Genomic DNA, 23,687 nt, shown 5'->3' on the forward strand with positions numbered 1-23,687 from the left:
AATATGAGTTTCATTGCTTGTCAATTTTTTAAAAGATTTTTCTGGGATGTTCTGACAGCCTGCATGGTACCACATATTACAAGGGCCAGTGCATTTAATTCCTGAATACTTGACAATTATTGACCAAGAGCCACATGGAAATTTTGGGGGCATTTTCCCTGTCAGAATATTTCAGTTATTATGAATGTAATGACCACGGTATTGTCAATGTTAAAATCATTCATATATTACTATTTAGTATTAGTGAATAATTTTATGAATTATTGACCTGGTACCAATTGAGGAAGAAGACGGTACAGTTTTTGAAGGAAGGTTTGGTTGGTTCCTCTTGTCTAGTGAATATATTAAGCGGCTTGGAATGGAGGTTTGGCTTATTCCTCTTGTCTGGTAAAAATATATTGAAATTGTAGTTAAAATGCAATATTTGAGGAGTAATACAGTCTTGAAATAAATATTTAAAAACAAGTCAGAGAAGTACGTTTTGTAGAGTAGCCAGGTAGGTATTTGTTGGTTTTTTAACACCTAAACTTCACTAAAAAGAGGGAGCACTATCACAGTATATGATGAATGTCCGCATCTTTTGAAAAGAGGCCGTATTTTTACCATTCAAAAAGTTCATAGTATTTTAATAGGTATGGTGAAGGTTGTACATCGATATCTTAATCTGTTTGGAATATATTCCAGCATATCAGGACTTAATTTACACTCAATATAAACACAAGTTAGAGTTTCTGACCAAAAACCTGCAAAACTGATAAATTTCACTTTGATGTGTTTCAACAGAATAAGGTGATTAAGGTGAAGGGCGTTCCAAAGATTAAAAAAGTATACAGTTTGAAATTAATTGTTAATATGTTTTAATTGTGTGTTAGATTTAAAAAAATAATATTTAACGAAGCATGATTTTATGTTTCAGAGAGGATCCAGGCAGTGGAAATTTAATAACTTTTGCCCAATTTGTTTTTGTTGTGGTGGAAGGATTTATTTTTACTATGAAATTTGGGACTAAGAAGCCGAAAATTGGAATATTGTAAGTAAAAATCTATATTACAATATTAATGCACTTAATAACTGAGCACATTATACCTGTATTTCACTGTATTATATACAGGGTATAACAAAACTCTCTACACAAACTTTCAGATGGATGAAGAGGAGCTAAAAGCTAAATCCACATTGTCTATCCCTTTGTTTACAGATTGTCTGTATGTATGTATTTTTAGTTTATTTTTTTGGATTTCAAAAACCAGTAAAGATAATTAACTCAAATTAGATACAATTATTTTCCTTGCAGTTTCAAATGTAATAAAAAGTAAATATTATATTATCAAAATGGCCATTGGTTGAAGTTTTTAGCTTAATTCCATAAAAACTAATAAGATTGTGAAATCCTTTAAATAATAATAATTGATAAATCTAATTATAAACATTTTGACACATGGATCATAATTGGTCAGTAATTAATGTAGATTCAAGATTTTAATGGTTTTAATACACGGAAAATTTGTCATTGTTTACATTTATATGGAATCATTAACTGTATTTGCACTACAAAAGTTAAAAGCTTATATTTACTTTATTTAAAGACCAACATTACTTTGTGCCAAAATGTTTGTAATAAACGTAGCAACTTTTGTAATTCTTTAAAAATTGTCATAAGCTTATTATTATTATTATTTATAGTGTTTATTTTTGTTTAAACTTCAGCCATCCGCCTTATATAGATTTGATATTGTAATATAATATTTATTTTGTATGATTATATGATTGTTCTTGATTAGAGGTTACAAAAAAATAATTGTGCCAAATTTGAGTTTTGTGTCTCTAGTAGTTTCTGAAATAAAAAGTAAAACCTAAATATACATTCAGACAGATTGTAAAGTAAGCATTCTGACCCATATTTGTATTAAATGTTTTGTTTGTCTTCACACAAAAGAACAAATTTCCAAAATATTTCCGGAAAGTTTATACACACTCTGTATGTCAGTGCCAAATGATGTTTTGATTTCAAAGATTACAGTAATTCTTTACAAATAGAATTTAAGCTGCTAACTGCATATTCCTTGATGCAATATTCCTGTACTTGTTATCACATTTTTATACTGTCCACATTTTTTATTGTTTATAAGATAACATAAATAAAATTTAAAAAATCTTAAATAATAAAAATAAGGATTTGATTAATTCAAGTTCAAAATTTCTTTATTGCAGTAGACAATTTTTTACAATTGTATTGCATGCGTCTTAACTTTTTCTAATACAAGTTGAATTTTAAAACATCAAATTTAACCAATGTTACTTTAATTAAACATTGTTTTACAATTGTCAGCACAAAAATGTTATTCGTTTCGGCAACAGAGCTAACAAAATAATTTTAGCACTCCCAGCGATTTGTCATGAACTCATCAACGGAATAAAACGCATTCGACACTAAAAGATCTCGTAATCGAGCTTTGAAACGTTTCTTTGTTGTCATAAAAATATGAAAGTTAAATGCTATCTTGTAAGCCAGGTTCTCCTAGAAAACAAGTCTGTTATAGTAAGTAGAATATTAGAAAATGTAATTTATAATCATACCTGAGCATACATAAGTTTTACAAGGATTTTTTATGCAATACTATATAAATTGAATAATTTGTGTACTTGAAATCTGACTGAAATAGTGTAATATTGTGTAATAATTTAAAGTAGGTAAAAATTACATATAACATATTGTTTAATTTTAAGTAACTATCTTATTTACACTGTCACTCATTTGATGTCTTTGTTAGACATAGGTAGTAGATTATGAAGAACAGATATAAATAGAACTAACTGAATGTAGGTCATTGTTTAAAGTAAATTGTTTATTTAAAACAAGTTTGTATTTATATTTCAGGAGCTACACAGTACTCGTTGCCATGTTCTTCATAGTGAACGTTTTCAACAACTATGCTTTTGACTTCAATGTCGCAATGCCTCTACACATGATATTTAGAGCTGTAAGTTTATGTATTTTGGTTGTCCAGACCTGGGAAACAGTCAAATAAATATTCATCCTAGCCCTAGAACACATTTCCTTCATGAATTCTCTAGAATAAGTTCATTAACCGACCAAAAAAATAGTGTTTAGAATTAAGTTTTTACAAGAAAATCCATTTTAGTGAATTTTTGTGTGTTTGAATTGTTTTATGCATATTCTGTCATAAAACTGTTAAAATAGTTCTTTATATTATTGAATTTTTTATATTTTTAAAATTCAGTCAGCATCAAAAAAGACACAAGAAAGTGCATTAATTCTCCAAATTTAAATGAAAATCGTGTATTATTGAGGTAAAGAAGTAATATTATATAATCTTTCCTGTTAATCCCTTTTAGTTGAGGAACTGGTAAGCTAGACTATAAAATAGCTTTGCCTATGTATTAGTGTTCATTAGGATCATGTGAATTCTACTCCTTAAGCTGTAAGAGATATATTTTTCTATTTCTGTTTTCACCAGTTCTTGAACTTAAAGGTTTAATTTATAACCTACGATCATGTAAATCTTGACAATACATTATTGTTGTCTACATAGATTTACAGTATGGTTTTAACCCTTTCAGTACCAGACATGTTTTTGGAATGTTAATCAATAATGCCAAGGGTATATTTTTACAGATGTTATCCATGCCATGCCATATTTAGCAATTTGCGTATGGTCATTATAAAATATAATAATTTTATTATTTATTAGCCATATTTTATAACTTTTTTGTATTGTACAAAAATGTACCCAAAAAATTATTACACTCAATAAAGTCAAACACACTATAAGAACACTTTATTTTAAACTTATCCAATAATTTTTATCAAATCGTAACCCAAAATAAAAATGTTTTGACATTTTTTTAACGCTGCTCTTTTTTTATGATGAACTGTAATGCACATCTTAATTAGCAAATTTCTATGTCCTTTACTGACTACTACTTTTCTTCTGAGTGACAGCTATAATAATAAAAATATAACACTGTAGGATAGAACAAAAAAGAATAAACCTATCATGATTTTGGCTGTTTACAAAATAATATTTACATGATAAAAGAAACATCAGTTACAAAGTTGTCAGTTATATACTCTTTCTCCACTACTCTTCTAAGAGTATTTTCACTTAGCGGGGACCTTGAACGATTCATAATACTTCACTACACGCCAAAATTACACACAAACGATTGTTTATATTATAATTATAAATAAACGTAAACATAACCACAACATTGTAACAGAGCATTCGCTGAAACAACAGATTGACAACTATGAAAAGAAAGTGTCATGGCTAGACGTCATTGACGAGCCAGCCAACTTGATTGTAAACTTTCACCATTGTTACAGATTGACTGTGTTTGTGCACTGTATGATATGCCTAACAAAAAATATGCTTATTTTTAATGCAAATTGATATAAAATACGTGTAAAAATATAATGTATAAATAGATTTTCATAAAAACTCTGGACGTTGGCAATTTATGTAGGTTTTCAAAACGCCCGGTTGCCTGGTCGTTGGAACTGAAAGGGTTCAAATTTGTCAAAATATGTGTGTATTGTGAAGAGGAAGTTAAACATGTTATCCTCATATTTGTTTCAGGGATCACTCATTGCAAATATGATAATGGGAATAATAATTCTCAAAAAGTCATATGTGTTCTCAAAATACTTCTCCGTCGGGCTGATTACCTTGGGGATTGTGATTTGCACCATTATATCTGGCCAGGATGTTGTAAGTATTTGTGGTATGATTACAAGGCTTGTAGTGTAGTAGAACACCAAACTTCTAGAAGTCATCTGTTATAGTGTTCTTATAAACAAAATACAATGCTGGCTAAAAATGAATAACACATTATTAGTTTTATTGGATAAAAGAAAAACATATTTACAGCGAATAACTTCTGAATATGATAAGTTTTGGTTAGCTAAGCATCCAAACAAAACTTCACCTACAAGTTGTTTTGTAGAATTCTGTGCTTGTATGTTTGTTATTCCTTATTCCACAACATGAATAACACATTATTAGTTTTATTGGATAAAAGAAAAACATATTTACAGCGAATAACTTCTGAACTAAGAGGGTTGTAAGCAGCTAAGCATCTAAACAAAACTTCACCTACAAGTTGTTTGTAGAATTCTGTGCTTGTATGTTTGTTATTCCTTATTCCACAAAATGAAGCCTAGTGCATGTTTTAATACACTTTTAACAATAATGTTGGTACTTAAATTTGGTGTAATGATACAATTAAAGAAACTCTTCTTATAGATTTAAAATAAAACAATCTAATATTTAAGAAAACATTTTCAGACTCACATAACTGAGCAAAATGGTTATTAATTATTATTCAGTTATGTGAGTCCAAAGATTTTTTCTTTAAAAGACCCCATGAATAAAAATTTAAAAATTCATTGGATTGATTGATTTCAAGAATTTTTCCAATAAGACAGAAACATCTATAGTGCATTAGTAGGTTGTTAAATAAAAAAAAATAACACTCACTAACAGTTAAATTGTTATAACTTTTCACTTGCTATTGTTCATAGAAGTCAGAACTGTGCAAAATAAATTATACTATGAGTTTTAAATAAAACAATGTAATAATAACAAACATAAGACTATTAAATTATGCCATTAAGACTATTGAGACGTGGAGTTCTGTATTTCCTTACTGCTATAATTTCTTCATGTTGTTTATCATTATATTGGCCAATTGGACATATTTAAGTAAATTATTATTGTGTTTACTTTAAACATTTATTTTTTTAAGGAATTATATCTTCTATTTTATTCTAATTAAACACTACAATTATACAATTTACAACATTTTATGAGTTAATTTCTAATATTTTCTAATTATTCAAATAAAAAAACGTGTATTATTTGTAAAATATTCAGACTATTACCTTTGGGTTTTTTATATTATTACATTTTATGAAACTGTATCTTCCATACATTTTGTCATTTTGCCATTCCCACAGTGTGCTAAAAAAATTAATATTTTTAACTAAAATTTCAAACCTACATTCAATTTGAATTTTAGTAAGTTTTGATAAGTTGTTTCTGTATAATATTATAATTTCTCAAAAAATTAGAATTATCGTGGGTTTTAGAGTTTTATTCAGAATGTTTTTAGGATCTTGACTATAATTATTTAAACAGTTTGGTAACTTCATTCTTGGTTTTTATTATTGTTAAAAGAAAAAACATTCCTTACATATACGCACAAATTTCAATGAAATATCACACTCATCTTTTGCCATTTTTAAATTATTGATTGTCAGTTGGTAACATGACAAAATATGTAAACTGAACAAATTGTTGTCTAGCAAGATAATTGGGAACCAATGTAGATTCTACATGGATATACCAGTTCTTTTGACCGATTTCTATGCATTGTTGGTCCAAATTTTAGATTTATGTTAAATACTATATTTAAAATCCAACAAGATTTTAAATATAGTTTGGAATAAAATGAATCAAAATACTGTTTGTTGTTTTAATTTTGTTGCAATATACATAAATCATACCTTCAAATACATGCTTAACCTTGTTTTTTAGGTAAACTTTTACAATTTTTGTGAAGTGCTACAGTGAGAACTTGAGTTAATGACACAATTTATCTTTCTTATATGCTGGTTTTAGCAAAAATTTGTCAGATGTGATGTAAAATTCAATACTGAGATAGTATTGTTAAGTTTCTCAAAATTAATGCAGGTGTGTTTAATAGTTTGTTTGTTCAACAGGTGGGTAACTAATTATAATTGATAAATTATAGCAGTTTAGTTGTTGACTCAGTTAAACATGCGTTTGAACTCTGAGAACATCATATTTTCATAGTTAATCAGTTTCAGTAAAGCTAAGTTTCTGATTAAACTTAGCGATTTTGGAATTGTATTTTTTTGCATAATACATAATTTTGACCACAATATCAGCCAAACATCATCACATTTTGGATGCTACATGCTACTATTTTTTTGTAGCCATTATGGTAACCCATAAGACCAATGAAAAATATTTTCCCTAATGCACAAGCAAATCCCTTGGGTATACTCCATCGTTGAACTCAGTGTTACCTATATACAAATGAAGATTCGTGTAAAGTCTTAAGTCTATATGTCAGTTTGTTCTCACATAGCGTGATAGGGGACAGGCAGAAGTAAAACTATTCCAGCCCCTCAAGTGATAGGCTTTCCTGATGACACTCAGTCAATTATAATGTACCTTAAAGCTGCTTCTACATCATTCTACCCTGGATTGTAGAACCTTCTAAAGGTTCCATGATAAACACTGTACTACTTCACAAGCAATTTTTGAGTCTAAGTAATTCTGTAAACTTCCAAATGCTTGTCCTTGACTTGTACAGTAGGAAGCTTTATTCTACTTTGGAATTAAGCCTAAAAAGTGTTTTTTTCCCCAATTACAAATTAGATAAACAGCTGTTTTTCTGGATTTCTGCACAAGTGTGACCAACATTTTTGTGATTTATAGCCATTGTATATCTGCTAGAAAGCAAGCAAATATCTTAGGGTAAGTTAGTCGTCATTAAACTAATCACCTAAATCAATCTTTCATTTAGGCATTCTTGTAGACCATCACCTAAGGCTTTCTGTTTCTCAAATGTGATATTGATGCGACAAAGCATGGAGTGGGAGGGGGTGGGGTGGGGATTAATTCATTAATACTTGTTATAAAAAGTACGTGGTATATTATAGTACTTGTACTGCTAATACATATACGAGGGCTATTCGGAAAGTAGATTACGTTTTGGAATTAAAAATTAACAAAGTATAGGAAACAATTTTTATCATATACATATGAAAGCCACACTTAAATACTACTTTTCAACATAGTCACCATTCAAATTTAGGCACTTATCATATCGATGGATGAGCTTGACAATGCCTTCCTCATAAAATTCTGCCGCCTGTGTCTTCAACCAGTTTGTCACTTCTTGCTGCAGCTCTGCGTCGTCGTCAAAGCGCTGCGTTGCCAGCTACTTCTTCATTGTTGGGAACAAGTGGTAGTCACTTGGTGCAAGATCCGGGCTGTATGGTGGATGAGGAAACAACTCCCACTGGAATGATTCGAGAACTTCACGTGTGCGATTTGCTGTGTGAGGTCGAGCGTTATCGTGAATCAACAGAATTTTCGAGCTCAACTTTCCCCTACGCTTGTTTTGGATCGCTCTTCTGAGGTTGTTTAACGTTTGGCAATACCTTTCTGAGTTGATTGTAGTGCCTCGTTCCAGGAAATCAACAAGAATTACACCTTTCTTGTCCCAAAAAACCGTCGCCATAACCTTTCTTGCCGACATCGTTTGCAAACATTTTCTTGGTTTGTGAGGTGAACTTGTGTGTCCCCACTCCATTGACTGCAATTTGGTCTCGCAGTTAACATGTTTCACCCATGTTTCATCGCCAGTTACAATGCGATCGAGTAGTGATTCACCCTCTTTGTCGTAAGCATCCAAAATTGTTAACGCTGCAGACATGCGCTGGTTTTTGTGGACGTCGGTCAGGATTTTCGGTACCCATCTTGCACAAAACTTGTGGAAGCCAAGCTTATCAGTGACGATTTTGTATAACAAAGTTCGTGAAATTTGAGGGAAACTAAGCGAGAGTTCCGTTATGGTTAACCGTCGATTTTCTCGGACCTTTGCGTCAACTTTCTCAACAAGTTCGTCAGTCACTATGCTGGGTCTTCCACTTCGCTCTTCGTCATGAACATTTGTTCGGCCATTTTTAAACTTAATGACCCATTGTCGCACTCCACCTTCAGTGATAATGTTGTTCCCATAAACTTCACACAACTGCCGATAGATTTCTATAGGCTTACAGTTTTTGGCAGTCAAAAACCTAATTACTGCGCGCACTTCACAGTTGGCGGGATTTTCAATTGCGGCAGACATTTCAAACAGGCACTGTGACTAGACGCGTTACAACACGAACTTCCCGCTAGCACGGCTGGATAGCCACTGAGCGGTGGGACGTCCTGACACCAAGATGGCCGCGCTAGTCCCGCCCCTGGCGGCCACAGCGCAAAACGTAATCAATTTTCGGAACAGCCCTCGTATTATTGACACACACATACACACTCAAAATATGATTAGTAGTTGACAGACCTATAAAGGTCATTAAATCAATAAATTGAATTTTATGTTTTTACAATAAAAATCAGTAATAAAGAGTTTTTACAATGTTTTTTATTTTAGTTTTTGGTCCATTGTGTTTTCCACACTCATATGGTCTACATAACTAACATATAATATGTTTTATATTATTGTCTTACAGACTTTTGTTTGATATAGAAAAAAAACTGGACCCATCAGAGCTGACACGAAACCTACATCTGAGGTGGAAGACTTCTTTTGGTGGACAGTTGGTGAGAAAATTACGACTTTTATAGTGTCAATATTGTGGAAGTATTACTTACAGCCAGTTGTCACCTTTTGTGACACTCACTTCCTCTACCAGTCGAATACTATCTGGAGCATTATCTGCTTTGCTTTTTGAGCTGTCAGTCTCTTGAACCAAGAATATTTGCCTATGTATTCATGATGTTCAAGCGACCTGCATATTCTTCTGTATTCAGATTCTATCACATTGTATTAAGGGTAATGGTTGAATCCTACTGGTCATAATATATGTTTGGAATTATCATCTGGTTCTATTGAGTCATTACCAGTTTTACCAGTTACCGACTGTTTATTTTGGGCACTATTAGTAGTATTTTCAATCAAAACTGTATTTTGTTTTGTGGAAATTAGTATTATTAAAGAACCAGCAATAACACAATTAATTGTGTTGACAGTATGAATTTATATCAGACCATTCGTGTCAATCCGTACCTACATACTTTGTTATCTGTATTTTACTTTATAACATAATTAGTAGCTTTTGACTTGTTGAATTAGTGGGTGGGAGTCGTGCCCTTATGATATGTGATTTTTTGCAGTAATCTTTCACATAGGTATCTGCAAAAGACATCATCATTCGACCAAAAAACATATGTAGTAAGTCTAGAACAAATCGCAGGAAAAAGAACAATATAAACAGCATGAGAGGTATATTTTGGCAAAGAGAGACTCGGTAAATAATTTGTTACACGTACGAGAGATATCCAGAAAGTAGATTACTTGTCGCTCTGCAGCCGCTAGACCAGGGACGGATTTAGGCTTGGGCCCGGGTCCAGGGTGACAAATTTTTAGGGGTGCCAAAATTTGATGGCTAGTGTAATAAAATGCAAGTTTGTTTATTACTTAGTGCTTCTAAAACATTAGTGATGCCATTGTATTTTAAAACTGATATACAGTTAGATTTGATTCCCTGCAGAGGGTTAGAGTTTCTATAAGCTTTCAAATTTAGTAGGCGTAGTGGAAAGTTTCATTTTCTTATTATTTCTTTAAAAAAATGGATAGTCAAAAGAGGTTAAGCGGTGCTGAATACAGAAAGATAGCAGATGAAAAATAACTGATGTGATAAACAAAACCGTGAAACTTTATGCTTATTTCAAGCCCAATGATCGGGTCAGAGAACCTTCTACTTCTTTAAATATTGCTGCCGATGTCAATGCTTTAAGACTTGAGAGAGTGTGTGATGTAGTGGAGATAAAACAAGATGACGTTCATTATGTAAGTAATGAACAAAAAAAACTTTCGGAATCTGAAGCCTCCAATCCTGGTGAAACTAACAATGCCAAACCTAGTAATGATCCAGTGCATTGGAAAGTAAACAATTCGACTAGAGAATACTTTGTAAAACATGGATTCATGCAAAATAAAGATTGTGATTAAAAAATCTAAAACAGTGTAACCCACCTTTCCCCCCAAAAAAACAGGTTCTTGACAAAATCATTGGTTGAAAGGCAACTCGCTAACGGAGATATAATCAGAAGGGACTATTTAGTAATAGCTTTTACAGTCACTACAGTTAATTTTGTATACTTCAGATTGTATACAAAATTATATGTTGTAAACTGGTAAAAATTTTAATAAAAGGTTTAAAGAACACAAACAAGCTTTGAAAACAAATAACATGTCTACAATAAAATCAAATTTTGCTGAACACTTATTCGAAACTGATCATAACTACACAAATATTGAAAAGAACATGGGAATTTTAGATATCGAAAGGAAAGGAGAGAAATTAAACACAAAAGAAGAATTACATATCCATCTAAATTATAATAAAGATCCTCATAACATTTTAAATAGTAATCTGAAAAATAAGACAAACCCAATTTTTGAAAAAATTAAAATATTAAATACAGATTACTAATCAAAAAATTACAACTGTGTCATTTAAATTTAACATATGTTTAAATGGTCCACATGTGTATATCTAATTGTTTATTATTTATTTATTTAGAGGTTAATGTACACTGATGATGGTTGAAAACCGAAACAAGTGTATGTCAATAACAAGATTTTTAAAAGGGTTTTAATAGCATATATTGATATGTAAATTACTAAAATAAAATATTATGTTCTATCTATATTATTAATTGGAATTGTGTAAGAAACAGTATATATGTATAGAAACATGATATCATGATCATGTGTGTAATGTTGCAAGAATTGGTCATGAATTTTTTTTTATTGCTACAAATAGAGAAAAACACTCAAGCAATCAAACCAATTGACCAAACTTACTAGGGTGGTTATTATTTATTACTTTTTGAAACTGAAAATGTCTGAAACACACCAGTCGCGTAGTGAGGATTTTGGCGCCATGGAGCGACTCAGTCCCTAGCGCCCCTTCCCCAACTTTTTTACCTACATGATCAGTCAGTGCCGACAGTTCACCTCACTACCGTAACAAACGTTTCTTGGCCATCATTTCATCAGCAATGTAAGGCGTCTTTGACCAAACATCATTTTTTTATAATAACTTACAGTCTACTATTCTTTATAAAGTTTTGTTCCTTGTAAGAGACCTAGTTTACGTGTATAGCAATATGTATTTAAATCTCAATTCAACTCCATAGGGTTTGGAATGAAAGTACAAATTTCAATATATTTAATAAATATGTATTGAAAACCCTAGTTTAAATTTGAGTACTTTATCTAAAACGTGTACATAGTAGTTAAGTAGTTACAAAACCAGCTCGCATATTACTATCTTAACTAATCTTCTTTCGTGACTTCATGCTAGCAAACTGTGTTATTGTGTCGTCCAAGTTGATATGCCTGTCTCTGCTGCGCTCTATAGATATGGTTGCTGGCACTCAGACGTTCTTGGGACATGGTGCTGCGAAGATAGATCTTTATCAGTTTAAGTTTTGAAAATGATCTCTCTGCACTTGCAGTTGTAACAGGTAGTGTCAAAAAAATCAAACAAGCATTCACAACATCTGGAAAGTTGGAACCAACTTGAGCACGCACTATTAAAGTATCTGCAAGATCCCTTATACTTTTGAGTTTTTCCACGTGACTTAAAAAACAAGTTTTTAGCCTTACAAACTGTGGACCTAAGTTAAGGGAGACGTCATCTTGGTAGTTTAATATCAAAATTTTGCTTGATTCTAAGATTTCTTCATCACTTGCTCCAACTAAAAAAGAAGGCTTCAGACATTGGAAACTACTAGTAATGTGAGTAAAAGCCTCAAAACGCTCTGTCAGCTGTGTTGTGATTATGTCAAGTCCAACGGTTGAACACCTCAACCCGGAAACGTTTCTCAATTGTTTCTCAATAGGGTCTAACTCAGTAAAATAAGACAAAATAAGGATGCAACCTCGGGAATGAAAGATAATAAGCTAAAAATTTGCATACGTCTTTACTTTGATGGTATAAAAACTTACCTCAAAAGTCTCATATAATCACGTGTACGCGACTTAAGATATTTAAGGTTCAAAGGTCATGAAAATCAGTTTTTTTGCAAATATCTCGTTTTCCCTTACGCTAAATGATTTTGAAGGTGGTTAGACAAATTGTAGAACGGAAAATTCTCTTCAACTTTTGTCTTTACTAATTTTATGTACGTTCAACCCTTTTTGAGATACAGCGCAAAGAGTAGGGGAACCGCTTACCTGTATATACGATAATGCGAGGGTCAGCCAGTAGAATACAATAAATAAATGAGTTATACTCGTATTGTTGATTATTCACTTACTATTATTATTATTACTTAATACTATTATTATTATCATTATTATTACATTATTATTATTATTTATTATTTAATATACCATATTTATAGATATTAACTATAAATTATATATTCTTTAAATAATACTTATTTTATTTTTACCAAACATACAATATTTAATGAAATATTTCAAATGAATTTTTAATTATATATTTATTTATTGATCCAATAATCAATTTATTAAAATTACAAATATAAAATATCTTTTTATTATTAATGATTAATATTTTTGTTTTAATTTTCTTCTTGTTCATCGTCTTCTTCTTCTTCTTCTTCCTCTGGCTGTTCAATATCAGATTCATTATCATCATTCTCGTTTACCTAAAGTATCAGAATAGAAAGATTCAAGAATATCAGGTGCATATTCACTTCCTTCATTGAAATCATCTGAAGTTGATGATGAAGCGTTGAGGCATGATTGTCCATTACTCATAAAATCAAATACCTCTTCTCGTTTTTTACGAAGTGGACTTTCTGCAGTTGGAGTTTCATCGTCTTTCTGCACGTCGCTTCGATGCAGCGATTGAATTTTTAACTTATATACACTTTTCGACAATCAAGGTCAAGTATTTAGAAGTCAAAGTATTTAAATAATTTATATGACCGTCATTTCTGTCAATACTTGCAGTTTGTAGTCATAGTCCATAGTCATAGTCATAAATCTTTATTACATATTCATTGAGAACAATAATGAGTCAAATCTTAACCTAATCACTTTTGTTTGTCATTAAGTGAAATTCTACATTAAAAAGAACAATCTCCAGGGTTTCAGGTGTTTGGTTCTGAAGGAGGAGTACTGTATCATCTGCATACATAAGTGACCCGCAGTAAACCACGAAGGTAGCTAGGCAGATCACTAACATATAATGAAGAGTATCGGTCCTAGGATAGATCCTTGTGGGACTCCTCTTGACATGGCCTTCTTGTTAGATGTGATGTTTAGAATTCTGCAGTTTGTGGTAGTTGTTAATTTCCACTGCTTGGGTCCCGGTTGAATAGATAGCTCTTAAACCATTTTAATGCATTTGCTCTAATGCCAATATTTTCCATCTTATGTAACAATATTAATCATGGTTTAAGCTGTCAAAAAGCCTTACTGTAATCCAAAAAAGATGGCAGAAGCTGTATCTCCTCGTTCTAAGGTTTTTATGAGGGATTCAGTGGATGCTTGTGATAGCAGTTAATGTGGAGCGTCCTGCTATAAATCCATGCTGTTCTTCTGGCAATAGATTGTTGGTAATCAAGTAATGCATCAATCTTGCAAAGCGCTATTTTTTCAACAAGTTTAGAGAAGGTAGGTAGAACTGATATAGGCCTATAATTTTCTTGTTTGTTCGTTTCCCCTCCTTTGAACTTTTGGGTAGACTTTAGCGCTTTTCAGCATGCTTGGGAAAATTCCTTGAGCAAAGGATTTGTTGATTATGTTGGCTAAAGGATGGGCTAGCTCATTCCTACATGCTTTTTATTATCTTTCAGGATATTTCATCAAAGCTGGCTGACGATTTTGTTTTTTAAGGACTTTAATGGAGTTAAGTACTTCTTCTTGGTTGGTAGGCCAGAGCACAAAGTTTTGATCGAAGTCGTGAGGGGTTTCAGGCGTTCTTGAAGTTCCCAGAGCTGTGTTAGAAAAGGATGGTATCAGCAGCGTTTACAAAGTATGTGTTGAGTTGTTCAGCAATTTTAGAAGGATCAGTTGTGTCTGTGCCATTGATGCATAGTTTGTGTTGTCCTTTGAGATGTTGTTTAGGCCTTCTTTCACCATTTATCAGACTCCAAGCTGCCTTACTTTTATTGTCTGACTCTTGTATGAAGTTTGAGTTTTGCTGCTTTCGTAAGGCTTTAATGTGGAGGTCATATTCTTTTTTCTTTAGAGCAGCATAAGCTTTGCTCTCCGCATTTCCTGTCAGTTGATGTGCATTAAAGGCCTGTTTAAAGATTTCTTTCTTTTGAATGGTTTTCTTGATCATTAGGCCTGATGTTGCATTTTTTTTTTTTATTGCGCATTTTCCTTTTAGGACACACTACATCCAGATGGTAGGATATTATAGAAGAGCACACACAATATGCCTCCTCAGCACTGGCAATGTCGTAAACCTCATTCCAGGACTCCTTTTCCAAGCTGGAGTCTCAGAATCCCCAGAGATTGGTCGCAAATATGTCTTCGTTCAGTTGTTGCAGGAGTAGCAATATTGGAAGATGTAGAGAAAGTGCATATCTGTCCAGTATGGTCTGAGATGTGATTGTTTACTATTGCTACTGAAAGTTCATTTGGACCAAAGTTAGTAGCAACAAGGTCAATTGAAGTCCTGCTATTGGGAGTTATCCTAGTTGGTGGTAGGTTAAAGCGTGAAAGGTTGTAGCTAAGGAGGAGTTCCTGGAGTGTTCTTGATCCCGTTTTTTTCATTTTTCCTGTGCTGGGTTTGAGACAGTCCACATTAATATCTCCCATTATGACAAACAGGGTCATTCCATGTCGGTATGGTTTCCAGGAAGTTAGAAATAGCTTCTAAAGCAACTTGAAAGTTGCGGTCAGGTCTATAGACTCCTAGGATGTAATACTCTTCTTTCTTCAGGATGAGTTTGATTGCTGCTAACTCACACAAAAGTTCTATTCCATGCCCGGGATGCGTTTTAGATTAGCTATTTCAGCATTTAGGTTTTCATTACAATAAATAGCAACACCCCCTTTAAGTGTTCTTTTCTAGAGAAGTCAGCAACAAAGTCTGTAACCTTTAATAATTGTATTTTCTAGATTTGTTTGGTTAAGGCCATGTTCACCTTAAAATGACTACATCAGGATTTATGTCTTGAAGGTTGGTTGACAACCAGATCAATCTTGTTTGACAGACGATCCATATTTTTGGTGAAAAATCTTTAACTGGTTAACTTTCCTTGGTTTTATTTTATTCTTGACCAAGTTGCGTTGAAAAAAGTGCCTGGTTTTGTATTTTGTATTGATCATCTTGGTATGAGCTAAAAAAGATTCCCCGATTATTTTCTTGGGCACTCAACCATTTCTGTAGATTCTGGGTTGTGTTGGTTTGGGATTTTTTTTCATTACCGGTTGTCCTGTCAGAGTTAGCATATGTAGTGTTTTTGATATTTTTCTTAAGCTGCCTTGAGTAATCTAGTTTACTGGCTTTGATAGTGTCAATGTGGTTTGTTTTAAAAAGTCCTTGTATTGTTTGTAAGCAACGCACAACACTCACATAAGCACTTTCTGATATTAATTTATTACAAATAAAACAACAATCAGCCATTGCAATCAAAAGATAACACTCAAAATCGTACGTCTGTTAATGCTAAGATGTCGTTTTCAACTAACGATAAAATAAATTTTTATCGGTATAGAAATACTACCACGGAGAAATACCCTACCCATTCCCATCATAAAGTAAAATATCTCACCACCACCACTACTGTACTTATACATAGAAATTCCAAACTCATTCGTTACGGTGTGTAGAAAGTCACACAAAAAACCAGTCATATATATAACAATGGAGCTTCGCAGAAACAGCAAACGTCGTACAAGAGATTTGTATTTCGAGATATAATATTCATAGTAATATAGTAATATGGACGAAAAGTAATTTCTTTTTAATATTGTATGTTTGGTAAAAATAAAAAATAAGTATTATTTAGAGAATATATAATTTATAATTAATATCTTATTATAATAAATATTAAATAATATTTTAAATAATTATATTAAATAATAAATAATAATAATAATAATTTAATAATAATGATAATAATAATAGTATTAAGTAATAATAATAATAGTAAGTGAATAATCAACAATACGAGTATAAACTCATTTATTTATTGTATTCTACTGGCTGACCTCGCATTATCGTATATACAGGTAAGCGGCCCTCTACTCTTTGCGCTGTATCTCAAAAAGGGTTGAACGTACATAAAATTAGTAAAGACAAAAGTTGAAGAGAATTTTCCGTTCTACAATTTGTCTAACCACCTTCAAAGTCATTGAGCGTAAGGGAAACGAGATATTTGCAAAAAACTGATTTTCATGACCTTTTGACCTTAAATATCTGAAGTCGCGTACACGTGATTATATGAGACTTTTTGAGGTAAGTTTTATACCATCAAAATAAAGACTTATGCAAATTTTCAGCTTATTATCTTTCATTCCGAGGTTGCAACCTTATTTTACCGGACTAGTCATCAACTTGCACTTCATCAAACATTCTTGTCTTCTTTTTTGTTCTTGAGTCAATGAAATGTGGTACAAACTTTCCATTACAAACAAAGCTTAGTTGCATCTGTTTTAACTGTTTGCCACTCATTCCTAAGTTTGTTAATTTTTGTTTTGAGATTTAAGAGCATTTTTGTTGCGTGTTCCAAGTCTTCTTCGGTACTTTGAAGTTTTTTAGAAATTATGTCCATAGTTTCAAGCAACACACTTTCAATAACTATCAATATTACTGTAGGAAACTGCTCAAAATATTTCAAAAGTGATTTAGCTTGGTTTACTTCTTCTTGGTCTTTACCTTCTAACGTTAGGAAAGTCAGTACTTTCATTATGTCAAAATAACCACATCGAAGAGCGTCGACGGCTTGATTTCTTGAAGTCCACCTTGTTGGACACACTTTCTTTAAGGTTTTTTGTAACATAGCCGACTTAGTCAACAGTGCCCATCTTGATATAGTTTTAAAAAATACATAAAGACTTTGAAAATTATCAAAAAAGGTTCTGATTTCAGGAATGTTTGATACTGAATCGTTGATTACCAAGTTAAGGGCATGAGCACAACAGTGAATATACTTAGCTGCAGGATTTTTTGTTTTATTCTTGCTTGAAGGCCTGAATATATACCACTCATATTAGCGGCTCCATCGTAGCCTTGCCCTCGAACTTTAGATATATCTGAATACTTTTCTCTGATATTGAAAACAACATTTGATAAGTATTCTGATTTCTGGCTTTCCACTTCCAAAAAGCCCCCGAACGCTTCTTCTATGACTAGTTGTACTGGCCTGTCGCCTTCGTCAGTTTTTATCTTTATATAAGGAAACACTGTACTCAGCTGGTCGGTTTTCGCTATATCTTAAGTTGTATCAAAGATAATAGACACATAGGGGCTTTTTTTCATTTATTCCTTGATTTTTTTTTTATCTCTTTGGAAATCAGGTTGATCAGCTCATTTTGAATCTGAGGACTAAGGTAGTTAACACTACGTTTTGGTAACTTAATTAAATCTGCAAGGACCTGGTCATATTTTGCTAGCATATGTATTATCTCAAGGAAATTTCCTTTCGATTTAGTTGCATCTTCATCGTCATTACACAATCTGTGCTCTCTCAGTGGTAAGTCGTTTGTAGCTAACGTAATAATGACGTCCACCACTCGCCTTAAAACTTGTCTCCAGTAATCAGTGGCTTTTTTAATCTCCTCCAGATTCTCACTACTGTTAGGCCTAACTGCCAGCGATAGTATATTTCACACGCAATTGCATGACTTTGCGAATCTTCTTCATGGTCTTTTATGTTTCGACCTAAATGTGCCCAATCAGACGTACCTTTCGAAAATCCCACATCAGTATAGGCCATATTGAAAAGCCAGCATGGCTGACAATAGTAAACATTGAGGATGTTTGAATAGCATAACCAATTACGTTTTATTCTCAATTGGTTTTCTTTATTCTGCTGAAAATACCATTTCTCGTCAAATCCCCTATTTTTATTTCTCCCTTCTGATTCTTTTGGAAATGGCCCTTTAGGCTGATGAGGGCCTAATTTTATTATTTGCCGTTTTTGTTCGGCTGTAAGAGTGTTTTCAAAATTACCCTTATCAGAATCAGAAGAACTTATAACAGCTGTTACATTTTCTTTAAGGTTCAACTCGCAATCGGTACCTTCAGCTTTAACTAGGCCTACCTTAGAAAAAGGTTCCTGAAGAAGGACGTGGTCTTCTGCATCTTCAGGTAAGCCTACAGGTGTTTGTTCCAAGTCCTCATTGCTTGTAGGTACTTGTGAGCTACAAGTGGGTTCTTGAGAAACTGCAACTACTGAAGTGTCCCTCGAAAAGTAGGTAGATAACTTCTTTACTTTCTTAAGTTCAAGATTTTCTGCGTGACTTTTCTCTAACCTTCGTTTCCGATACTCAGAACCACTTAGTTTTTTTGACATTATATACCAAAGGTAATAAATCAACACCACACAAATCACATCACAACAAAATAAATAATATAATCAATACTTTGCACTAACGCTAAATCTGCAATCACTACGCAAAGGTAAATTGAAGTAAGTCAATCACTCGGTGGGTCTGTACGGACGCCTTTTGTCTCAGTCAAGGTCAATGACAGACTGACTGACACAAAGACACTGCGCGGCCGTGATGCGCGTGGAAGGGGCTGCTTCCCGCTATTTTATCGTCCGCCCACCCGCCGCCCCCGCCCTGGAGCGGTTGCTCCACCCGCTCCTCTTTCGCTACGCCACTGAAACACACTGAACAAAGTAAATGTCTAAATGATGATTGCATTAAGTAGCACTCCAGGTACAGGAGCGCCTTAACTGTTGTAAATGTGCCATTTGTCAACCCAGGGTATACAAACTTTTCATTTCAAGCACAATATTCATCTTAACACCATTGTACTTTTGAAAAGTAATCTTTTGTTTTTCAGGAATCGCGCTCTTAACAACAGCACTTTTCATGTCTGCAAGAATGGGAATTTATCAAGAAGAGCTAAACAAAAAGTATGGAAAAAATCCCAAGGAAGCTCTCTATTTTACTGTAAGTAACTTAAATACATATTGAATTAATCTGGTCTTGTTCCAGGGAAGGATATTTAAGGAAGTGGTAAATTTAAGCCTCTGTTACTTGTCTTAAAGGTAGCCTTGTGCATTTAGAGGCAACTTTGGAAAATGCTTTTTGATACCAGTGTCTATTTATCCTACAGATCACAAACAAACTACATTACAATAACTTCCGTAATAGATAACTTTTTGATACATTCTTTTTATATTCGTCGGCAGTGAGATATACTCTGAGCCATGATACTTCCACAGGACTTCCAGGGATTCCCACTTATGATAAAAACCTGGAAAGACGTGTTTATTGTGTGAATTTTTATAATGTCCCTGGAATTTTTACTTGGGATTGGTTGATTTCGATACTCAGTATCACGGCTCTTTCTACTTGATTTTGATACTGATATTAGTGTTTAGAGTATGCTTGGAAACATCAGCATTACACAATAGTATGAATATTGATGTGTCAAAGCAGAATCTTGAATCCAAATAGGTCTATTCACGGATATCAGCCAATAGGCAGTAATCAAATACTTACAGTACGCAGTCTATGCATCACAACAATTTGGCGGAATATGGTCAAGATTGAGGGCACGTAAATCTCGGTTCATCACAGCTCTGTACCTTATTGCCACTTCCAGCCTCTCTAGACACTGCTTGTCTACATCAGAAGGCAGTGGCGAGATGTCAGTCGTTTAGAGTCGTACTTCCACCATAAAACCTGTGCTGAACACTCTAACTGTGAAGTTGACCTATAATTGAATTGATACAATAATATGAAAGTGCAACTGGGTACACAAGCTGACAGCTGACGTTTAGTCACATGACTAGTCTAATCAAAATAACCTGACACCTAGCTAGCTCTCCGTGCATTACCAAATGCTTTGTCTAGCACAAATGGAAAAAAACATCGTTGCATATTAAATGATTGATTTTTTGAGTTGTTCAGTAAAATGTTACTCTCCAAAAGGCATGCCGGATTACCAAGCGTGCTCAACTGTAGGATGCCAAATTACTGGAAGTTTACTGTATTGTTTTTTGTTAAATTGAAAATGATTAGCTGAGAACTGTTAAAGACCTGGAATTGTGATTTTGATTCTAATATGGATGAATTTAAATCACCATGTTCCTAAATCTGTTATCCTCTATTCCACAATAGACTTTCTACTAATAGATTTTCTTGGCTCTGACAAAAATGATGAAATACTGTATTCATGTTTGCTTCCTTGCAACATTTTCTCTATATGCCAGGGCATTAAAGCACTGTGGAAGATAATGATCCAATCCTGAACATTCAAGAAGCTTCATTATGTACATACATTTCCAAAAAGATATAAAATAGATACAAAAAGATGTACAAATTGTAAATTAATATGTTGGAAAAGTATTATTAATGAGGTCTTGTGACTGAATTAACTTACTCAATTAGAAAACATAATTGTGTTGAGTAAAATGTTAAAAATTATGAACATTTATTTTAATTGATGGCTTTAATCATAATAGAACTTGGACTCAATATGAATGTTCCTCATTTGTCTGTAAATTGTTAGGTTACTGTTGTTTATTGTAATAAGCATTTGTATATTGAGTTATTTCAGATGACATATCATAATCCTCAGTCGAAATGCTTAACACAAAAAAGTAATATAAATTATAAATAGAAAACTTCTTGCAATGCACAGTAAACTATAATGCCTCAAAAGAATGACAGCAAACCAAGAAACTTAAGTTGTGATTATGATAGAGCTTATATGGCGATACGATCAACCCAAATAGTGATTTTACCGTCTCATTAACAGTTTTGCTAGGTTATTAAATTTATAGCCCAGATGTTTGCCTTACAATTAGCTCATTCTCATTTTTATTCTTTGTTCAGCCACCCAGAGAAATTAAATATCCATATTATTTGTTGGGTTAGAATGAATTGCAAGATAACCAAATCTGACTTTATAAATCTGGCAAATCTATTCAACATTCCTGAATCAATTCAATTTATTCACCTTATCTACTCCTTTTCGTACATTTTCCTGAATGTTTAGTTAGTCACTGGAAACAATCATATAAACATACATATAATTTATAATGTTTGATTGCATTGAAATAAGTTTGCATAAGCTGTAAATGTAGCATCTACTTAATACAAATATTCTTATGATTAAATTGTCTCACAATCTGTTTCAGCATCTCTTGCCACTTCCTGCCTTTGTACTGTTGTACAACAATATTTAAATATAAGTTAGCATAAGCTGTAAATGTAGTATCTACTTAATACAAATATTCTTGTAATTAAATTGTCTCACAATCTGTTTCAGCATCTCTTGCCACTTCCTGCCTTTGTACTGTTGTACAACAATATTTAAATATAAGTTAGCATAAGCTGTAAATGTAGTATCTACTTAATACAAATATTCTTGTAATTAAATTGTCTCACAATCTGTTTCAGCATCTCTTGCCACTTCCTGCCTTTGTACTGTTGTACAACAATATTTAAATATAAGTTAGCATAAGCTGTAAATGTAGTATCTACTTAATACAAATATTCTTGTAATTAAATTGTCTCACAATCTGTTTCAGCATCTCTTGCCACTTCCTGCCTTTGTACTGTTGTACAACAATATTTAAATATAAGTTAGCATAAGCTGTAAATGTAGTATCTACTTAATACAAATATTCTTGTAATTAAATTGTCTCACAATCTGTTTCAGCATCTCTTGCCACTTCCTGCCTTTGTACTGTTGTACAACAATATTTAAATATAAGTTAGCATAAGCTGTAAATGTAGTATCTACTTAATACAAATATTCTTGTAATTAAATTGTCTCACAATCTGTTTCAGCATCTCTTGCCACTTCCTGCCTTTGTACTGTTGTACAACAATATTTAAATATAAGTTAGCATAAGCTGTAAATGTAGTATCTACTTAATACAAATATTCTTGTAATTAAATTGTCTCACAATCTGTTTCAGCATCTCTTGCCACTTCCTGCCTTTGTACTGTTGTACAACAATATTTAAATATAAGTTAGCATAAGCTGTAAATGTAGTATCTACTTAATACAAATATTCTTGTAATTAAATTGTCTCACAATCTGTTTCAGCATCTCTTGCCACTTCCTGCCTTTGTACTGTTGTACAACAATATTTAAATATAAGTTAGCATAAGCTGTAAATGTAGTATCTACTTAATACAAATATTCTTGTAATTAAATTGTCTCACAATCTGTTTCAGCATCTCTTGCCACTTCCTGCCTTTGTACTGTTGTACAACAATATTTAAATATAAGTTAGCATAAGCTGTAAATGTAGTATCTACTTAATACAAATATTCTTGTAATTAAATTGTCTCACAATCTGTTTCAGCATCTCTTGCCACTTCCTGCCTTTGCACTGTTGTACAACAATATTTACGAGCACTTCCTCATAGCTTTACAGAGCGACCCTCTAGATGTTCCTTATGTGCCTATCTATATGCCGAAGATGATCGCATACCTCATCGGTAACATGGTTACACAGTATCCTTTCCTCAAAACTATATGCTTTTGTTCTTAATTAAGTTCCTCGACAAGTACCAGCTCTTCTGCGTATGCTACAGGAAATGTTTTTAAACAGCTCAAATGTAGATTGACTGCTATGTAATTTTCAAATGAGTATATGTAATGATACTAAATTTTAATGTACTCTGATAATAATTAAAATTGTCCACAAATTTACTATTTTATATTATTATAATTTTGTATTAGACGTGCAACATACTTTAAATTG

General features: G+C 32.7%; 1 protein-coding gene across 1 annotated transcript in view; it reads left to right on the forward strand.

Annotated features, from left to right (window-relative positions):
* LOC124355510 (UDP-xylose and UDP-N-acetylglucosamine transporter) overlaps positions 1–23,687 on the forward strand; it is a 50,378-nt gene that overhangs the window by 20,992 nt on the left and 5,699 nt on the right. Inside the window, exons 2-7 of the mRNA XM_046806673.1 lie at positions 917–1,030; positions 2,879–2,981; positions 4,602–4,746; positions 9,333–9,383; positions 19,799–19,908; positions 23,286–23,437. Coding sequence (XP_046662629.1) covers positions 917–1,030; positions 2,879–2,981; positions 4,602–4,746; positions 9,333–9,383; positions 19,799–19,908; positions 23,286–23,437 — 675 coding nt within the window. The remainder of the gene's footprint in view (positions 1–916; positions 1,031–2,878; positions 2,982–4,601; positions 4,747–9,332; positions 9,384–19,798; positions 19,909–23,285; positions 23,438–23,687) is intronic.

Source organism: Homalodisca vitripennis, chromosome 2, assembly GCF_021130785.1.
Source record: "Homalodisca vitripennis isolate AUS2020 chromosome 2, UT_GWSS_2.1, whole genome shotgun sequence".
NCBI classification, from domain to species: Eukaryota; Metazoa; Arthropoda; class Insecta; order Hemiptera; family Cicadellidae; genus Homalodisca; species Homalodisca vitripennis.